The sequence below is a fragment of the Plectropomus leopardus genome, chromosome 10, assembly GCF_008729295.1.
Source record: "Plectropomus leopardus isolate mb chromosome 10, YSFRI_Pleo_2.0, whole genome shotgun sequence".
Lineage (NCBI taxonomy): Eukaryota > Metazoa > Chordata > Actinopteri > Perciformes > Serranidae > Plectropomus > Plectropomus leopardus.
In genome coordinates, this window is record NC_056472.1 from 34,998,961 (window position 1) to 35,006,965 (window position 8,005).

At 40.0% G+C, this 8,005-nt stretch overlaps 1 protein-coding gene across 1 annotated transcript in view; it reads right to left on the reverse strand.

Moving 5' to 3' along the window:
• Nucleotides 1-7,743, reverse strand: part of ttn.1 (titin, tandem duplicate 1) — a 194,389-nt gene extending 186,646 nt beyond the window's left edge. The window contains 2 exon segments of the mRNA XM_042494071.1: nt 925-1,028; nt 7,599-7,743. Coding sequence (XP_042350005.1) covers nt 925-1,015 — 91 coding nt within the window. The 5' untranslated portion in view covers nt 1,016-1,028; nt 7,599-7,743.
• Between the last annotated feature and the right edge of the window lie 262 nt (nt 7,744-8,005).

The window sequence follows — 8,005 nt, forward strand, 5'->3', positions numbered from 1 at the left end:
TGCAGAGGACAGAGGAACCGGACGGTCTGCTGTCAGAGAACAACAAATACAGACACGACAGACGGATGTCGCTTCTATAACTTTAAACTTCAACTACAAAATATAATAAAACTTTAACATAATGGTTTTTCAGGATTCAGAGATTTAACAACAGACAAAGTTAAAACTTGTTAAAATATATATATATATATAAGTTTAAAGAATGTAAGAGAAAAATCAAATGAAAAAAGTGTAGAATTGTTTAAAATTGTAAGAAATTGTGTCTAAATTTCAACTTTGGGATCAAATTTTTTTTTTTTTTTATGTTTTAACTTAAACATTAGAGAAAAAGTCTAAATCTGTGAAAAATATATAGGACTGCAGATTAAAGTTTCAATCTTAAAATCACAAACATGAGATGTCAGTTAAAAAAAAAAAGTCAGAAAATTGACATTCTCGGGAGAAATGTCAGATTAAAGTTTGATGGTTATTGGTTTTCTCCAAATTATGACACAAATCTCAGAATCAAATTGATTTTTTTATTCACAAATTTTAATTCTGTGTCAGATTGTGTTTTCACAATCAAATTGTGTTGCTCTATATTGCTAATGATTATTTTGAAATATCAGACATGAATAGACTGAGAGTGCAGACAGCGGGGACTGTGATGGATTTCAGAAAAAGAGCGAAGGAAGGAAGTTCAGAGGTGGTGGATGATTCTGTCAACAGTCAGGAAGAAAACACGATTCACTGAAATGTGAAAATCATCAACAATCATCAATCAACACTTTAAAAAATGTTTCAGTTTGCTCTAAACTTAAAAACAGTCGAGTTGAATGAACTAGGAGGAGAATCAGTTTAACGTCGGGTCTTCATAAATGTTCAGTGACTTTATTTTGAAAGAGTAAAGAAGCAGAGTTTCCTCGAGTCAGTCGAGTCTCTTACCACTAACTTGAGCCTCGAACGTCGCGGCACTACCCTCTAATGCCACGACGCTCTGCAGCGGCTGCGTGAACGTCGGCGCCTGTGTTGACATGTTGGTCGGCACCCTGCGGACACACAGAGAGAAACACGGCGTTTAATGTTAATTATCATCGTTAAGTGGAGCTTCATAGTCCCTGCGTCACAGAGCGGGGGCGTTTTAACCCTTTGAAACCTGCATCAGCGTCGCTTTGCTTGTGCTTTGTTCAGACGTGTCCGTCACAAGTTTTTAAACCTTCAAAATCAAAACTCATTGGTTTGCTTTCTTTTGAAAATATAGAAAAAAAGGCAACGAGCAACTTGTCAAGAAATGTTCTGCAAATTGTAAGAATTTAGTAGATTTGGAAAATAGCTTCTTGAAAAGCTTGGGGAATGTCCTTAATAATATATCTATAATTATCATAATGAAAGATGTTACATTATTTCATACAATTGTTATCAACTGTTATTATTTTAAGCACTTCTGTTGGCTGTATTTTTTCCCCTTTTTTTTAACCCTAATTTTAAGGAAATGTTCATGTACTTTTTTTGTCTGTGTTAATTTTGTGTCATTTCTTCAGACTCTCGTTGCCTTTGTCTCATGCTTTTGCTCAGGGTCACGCCAAAGGGTTAATCTGAAGGGTGTGATCAGAGGAACTTCCTGTCTCTGAAACACAGGAGGATTTTAAACGTCACCGCTGCGGCGATCAACTCGTGACTGGACACGAGTCAGTGACACTCATTACCCGATGACATTAACGAGCCGAACTGACAGGAACAAAGTCGCTCTGAGATGAGAACTTCAGCGGAGCGCTGACATCAGACGTTGATATTTGGTTGAATTTAGGTTGTGATATGACCAAAACTTCACGACAGGACGACATCTAATGCTGATTCTATCTAACAACATTTAGTCAGTAGGACCGAAGAACGAAACCCAACATCAGATCAGCTGCAGATCAGCCAGCAGTCACCCTAAACCTCCATCTGTCTGCAGCTTCACAAACACCGACCGACCGACCGACCGACCGATCGATCGACCGACCGACCAACCAACCAACTGAACAACTTTCTGCAGATCAGCCAGCAGTCACCCTAAACCTCCATCTGTCTGCAGCTTCACAAACACCGACCGACCGACCGACCAACTTACCCACAAACCGATCCTTTAAATTTAACATGTTTGATTGAATTCTTAACGTCGTAATGATTGATAGTCGATTAATCGTTATCATGGTACTATTATCTTTGACTTAATGAGTTCATAAGCTCCCTGCAGCAGCAGATATTGATTTCTCTCACCAGAGGCGGGGCCAAGTCGATATTTTGGTCACAATCAAGTCTCAAATCGTGACTCAAGTCCCAAGTCCTAAACTTTGAGTTTCTAGTCCTGAATGAGTCAGAATTCACTTTGCCAAATATAATAACATTTTAATAATAGATTTAATTAAACAAATGAATGCTTTTAAAAATATTTATGTATTTTTTGTGATTTTTTTTAAAGTGACTTCAGCTCACCAAAGAAAGATAAATTAATCTTTTATTTGTCCCACAACCAGGAAATCTGAAAGTTCAAAAACAGAGATTGTTTTATCCGTCTGGAGTTTTTGATCTGCATGTTTTGCATTTTGCTATTTTTGCTATCTGGTTTTTTTTTGTTGTTGTTGTTTTTTGCTTCTTTTTTTTTTACTCCGTCGGTTAAGTTCAAACAACAGAGTTCATACACATTTTTACCTAAATAACTTTCCAGGACTTTTCCAGGACTTTCAGGCTAATTTCAAACATCAAACATTCTGTGAACTGACCATCAAAAGTACTCATCGCTTCTATTCATCACTATACAACAGCTTTTTAAATATATATTGTTTAAATAAGTGAAACATTCGGAGCAGGATGAGAACTGAATATTTCAATATAATGTAGGGACTGTTTGTTATTTATGAGGGGGTGCAGAGAGGGCGAGGCATATCAGATCATTTTTATAAGCCCTGGGGAGAACTGATGCTTACATTCTGGCTTCAAACAACTTGAAATTGATTTGGATTTATTTTACTGCTGAGTTTGAAACAAAAATGGAGAATTTTAAAGAAAAAAATTAGGCTTTTTTTCCTGTTAAAAATGTGAGTCAGACTCGAGTCCACGCCTCAGTCAGAGACAGAAACAGACCTGACAGGATCTCCAGAGACCACCTCAAACCCCCCCACACTACCAGAGACCACCTCAAACCCCCACACACTACCAGAGACCACCTCAAACCCCCACACACTACCACGAACTGCTGTTAACCAAACGTCTCCGTCTCAGATTCAGATCTCAAATTTTATCTTTCATCAGAAACAAACCGTCAGAACTGCAAACAGCACAGGAAGAGGAAGAAGAATGCATGTGTGCATGCGTGTGTGTGCGTGTGTGCGTGTTTGCGTGTGTGTGTGCATGTATGCATGTATGTGCGCATGTGTGTGTGTGCGTGTGTGTGCATGCGTTTGTGTGCTTGTGTGTGCGTGCGTGTGTGTGTGTGTGTGCGTGCGTGTGTGTGTGTGTGTGTCTGTGTGTGTGTGTTGAACCAGCAGCTGGTGAAAAAGTGCTGAGCGTCTCTGACGGTTTCAGTTTCAGAAAAACGAGAGCGCAGCTATAAATGTCGGGGGGCGGAGCCTGTTGGAGGGCAGAGGAAGCTGATGGACAGCAGCAGCTGGAGGTCAGCTGCGTGTCACGCTCATCATCATCATCATCATCATCATCAACAGAAGAGGAACCCGAGCTTCATCACTTCAGAATAATTAACAAACTGACTTCTGTTCTGGGCAAATACAAAAATACAAGAAGAAAATGAATGATTCGACTGAGTTCACCTGGATTAAATATTAACCCTTACTCTACTACGAAGACTTTACAAACATCTGCAAACAACAACAAATATTAAAGTGTGAAAAAATGTCAGAGGAGCCAAAAACAACACTGTGCTCAGAGACGACGAGATGATTAAAAATAAGAAAAATGAGAAACAAAGAAATAAAAACTCATTAAAGACAACAGAAAATTAAAAAAAAAGAAAAGTGAAAGGACCAAATCTTCTTCTAATCAGCTGATTGCTGATTGACTGAAATTACAGATAATCGATAATCAGTGATTAATGTGACCTCAGCTGACCTTTTATCAGCTACTCACAAACTCAAAAGTAAATATTATTTAAATTCAGTAAAAGTCAATGAGTGAAAAATATCACAAGTTTCCAGTTTGTTCATCTTATTTTGTTGCTTTGTTTTATGTTCAACAGCTGAACCTCTTTTCATTGTGATTGTAAATCATCTTTCAGCTGATTATTTTTGAATAAAACATCTCAGTTCAAACGTGATTTAATGTTGTTTTTCTTGAACTGCGGTCTGGGGTTCGTTGCTTTTAAGATTTTCTTTAGTTCACTAAAGAAACAGAAGAAGATTTTACATGAGTCATTTTTACACTCGTTTGTGTTTTTACGTTATAATAATTATGATAATAATAATAATTAATATTTACTCATGATTTTACACGTGTTGATGGCGTGTCGGAGAGAAGGAGATAAAACCTCACAGCATCTGTCCTCACAAATCTAAAAAAACTAAAACATTTGATCATTTTTGTCTCTGAGACTCAGCTGATTGTTGTGTAAATATCTGGAGCATAAGTTTAACACTTTTATTTCAGACGCACTGAAGTGAAGCTGACAGGTGTGAAGGGAGCGAAGGGTGTCGGGGGTCGGTTCACACCTGTGAGGAACCTACAGCAGCTTTAATGACCGTGTGACAGCTGCGACAGGAAGTCACTGAAGGGCCAAACGTGCTGATGAGCTCACATTAACACTTGAGTTTTTAAACTTTACTTTGTGTTTGTTGTTCAGATTTATTTGAATTCATCTACAAAGGTGTTTTTCTTGAATGCTTCTGAGCCGCGTTCAGTCTGCAGTTTAGAGGCCGAAATCTTTGCTCCACAATGAAAAAGAATCGAGTTTTCTGAAAAGACAACGTTAAGTCTGAGGTGGAGGACCGCGTCAGGACCAGATTTTTAATATCGAATACAAACAGAAACACGGTTTGGGAGCAGGAATTTATCTCATTTATTACATTTCAAGAAAATGTTCCTTTATGTTAACGTCCACAGACGTTACTGTTGTTTATCTTGTTTTATTCTTCATTTTATATTATAGGAAATAAATGTTGTTTTTAATTAAGCTTTCACTTTTGTTCTTATAATTCATGATTCTGATATCATTTGTAACATGAGTCATATGGAGCTCAGTTTTCTGATTTTGTGGTGAATATTTCTGTGTTTGGACATGAAACGTGTTAAATTTTGTCAAAGTTTGAGCAAAACCTTTTGTATTTTTCAGTGATGACAGAAACTGGTTCTTTTTTGCGGCAGATCAGAGAGTTTAGGAGGTAATCTTCATCTCTGGTGACGAGGGTGAAGCTGCAGCTGTTCAGCCGACAACAGCTGACTGAAGTTACTGCCAGGGGGAAATGAAGTACCTGCTGGGGTACTGCACATACTTTTACTGCAGTATTCACGTTTCTGACTCATGAAGGAACGTGTGACTGCTATCACTGAAAGAGCTCCTAATTACTCTCATGTATTCATTACTGCGTATCTGTTCATCGTTGTGTGACGGTTATTTGATGTTTATTCTCTTGTTGCTCCGTCACTTTGTTCTGGCGTCACGTCCGTGGTTTGAGGCCGGGGGGCTGAGAGGCGACCTCAGTGGGGGTCCGGGCTTTTTTTAACTCTGGCACCTCATGTACCCTGAAAACTGTTTTCCTTTGCAGATGAATGTTGAATATTGATGTTGTTGTATTTGTCAGTAATCAGCGCTGAGTAGAAACAAAAAAGTTTTCAGCAGCGATCATCAAACGTTTACTGAAATGTATTTCTGTTAACTTGGTGAACTGTAACTGAGAACATTTGCTCAAGTACAACTTATGAACTGGATGACAAGAATAACAGATTATTGGATCTGTTTATTTTATTATTATTATTATTATCATACATTTTTTTAATTACCTGGCCTGTTCTTATTTTTGAACCCTGCATACGTCCGTCCGGGGCTATTAATAAAACACTGCGGGCTGCAGCCTCTGATGTCACCGCGAAACACTGATAATAACGATCATTTATAGGAGCTAATGAATGTGATTTTAAAATAAACAGCAGCAGATGTTTGAGGAGCTGCTGAAACTGATCTGAGATCAGCACAGGAGAGAAAGCAGGCCTCTGCAGTAATATTACTTTAACCTGGGTACTTTTACTGCAGAGTTTCATAGTATTACAGTTATTCATTTTGATTCAAAGTTTTTTTTTCTCGGTTTATAAAGTGACCTCACTGTGATGTCATCAGACTGACTGCATGGATTTTTTGACAAAAACATAATCAAAATTTAAACATATTTTCTGTTAAAACAGCTGCATATTTAGTTTTTTTTAGATTTTCTTTTTTCTTTATTTTCTAATCAGTGTTTACGACTGCTAACATGTTAATAAAGTTGGATTGAAATCACAAATAATATCATTACACGAAGCCTTGAAGAGCAGCGAGCACTATCAACATGTTTCACTTCACAGCCAAAAACCCTCCGCTTATATTTAGGATTTCCTGAAACCCGTGCCTCCCCCTGACCTCACACACCTCACAGACACTTTCAAACAGCTGACACTTCAACTGACCTTTACTGTTCCCAAAAACAACAAAATAACATCTATGACCATCCATTTTAAAAGAGCAGCAGAGCAGCCACTGTGTTCTCATCTCCCTGAATAAAACAATACTTTAACATATATATATATACATACATACATACATATATATCCATATATATATATGTAGAAAAATATCCTTTAACTTACTTCATCATTTATAAAGTCTGAAGGTAGACTAAAGCTTCTGAGAGTTTCAGAGGAAGATTTAAGGAAAGTTTCAGGGAAACTTGATGTTAAAGAATCCACAATCTGATTCACTTCAAATAACTTTATAAAAATAAAACCTGTCAGGCGACACTTTTCCTCCACACCGTAACAAACATGTTGTTTCCAGAAGCCAGCCATCAATATTAATCATTATTAATCAATATTAATCAATCCAAGTTCTTTTTCTGTCCTAGCTGGAGGTCTTTAACCGGCTGCTCAGAGCAGCTGTTTGTCCCGTCAGAGCCGTCAGCTGATTTCAGAGCCTCACCGACTCTCTCAGTCCACAGATCCACCAAAACACCAGCTGATCAGCCCGATCACTCCGATCAATCAACCGTCAACCTTCCACAGAGCAGAAAGGACCACAGAGAATAAACTCTATTTGCAGAGCCGTGTGGGCGACAGATATGGCAGTAACCAAAAATACACGGCCCCCCTGTGCCCCCCCCCCCCCCCGACCCTGTGCAGCTGATTGACAGCCACCATGTGCTGCGTCTCTGCGGCCGCTGATTCCCTTAAAAAGCCATGAGCAGCTGACAGCCTCTCTCATGCTATCAGCAGCTATTCTTGGCGTTTGAGCTGCACGCGGCGGCGGCCTGCACCCCATCACACAAACACCACCTAAAATCCTCTGAGTCCTGATAAACCACCTGAACCAGAGCAGACAAGTAGATGGGCAGGTGACGGGGGCACAGCGGGGGGACAGCGGCAGCGTGTCAAGTACTCACTTGTCTCCCCAAGAGTGCCTTGGACTGATGGGACGGCGCCCAGTGACTCAGACAGGAAGCGCGCTCCTTATCCAGGAAGGTGTTTGCACTAAAATCCAGGTGAGAACGGTCGAGCCTCCAGACCCCCCCGATCAAAACAAAACTACACGGTCGGGGTGTAGTTCTGTTTCCTCCGTGCAGTCCCTCCACCCGAGGCGAGGCTGGGAACGCTCCAACTGCTCAGGAGGGCCTGCACGGCGCCGCCGGCCTTTATACAGGGGGGGCCACCCCCCCATCCCGCCCACCCTGCCCTCCCATTGGCCAGCCGCAGCCTCAGGGGGGCATGATGGGACATGGGAGCCATGCAGCAGCCTGTCAGTCACAGCTGGGGGCTATGATCAGTATTGATAGGTATTGATCAGCTGATG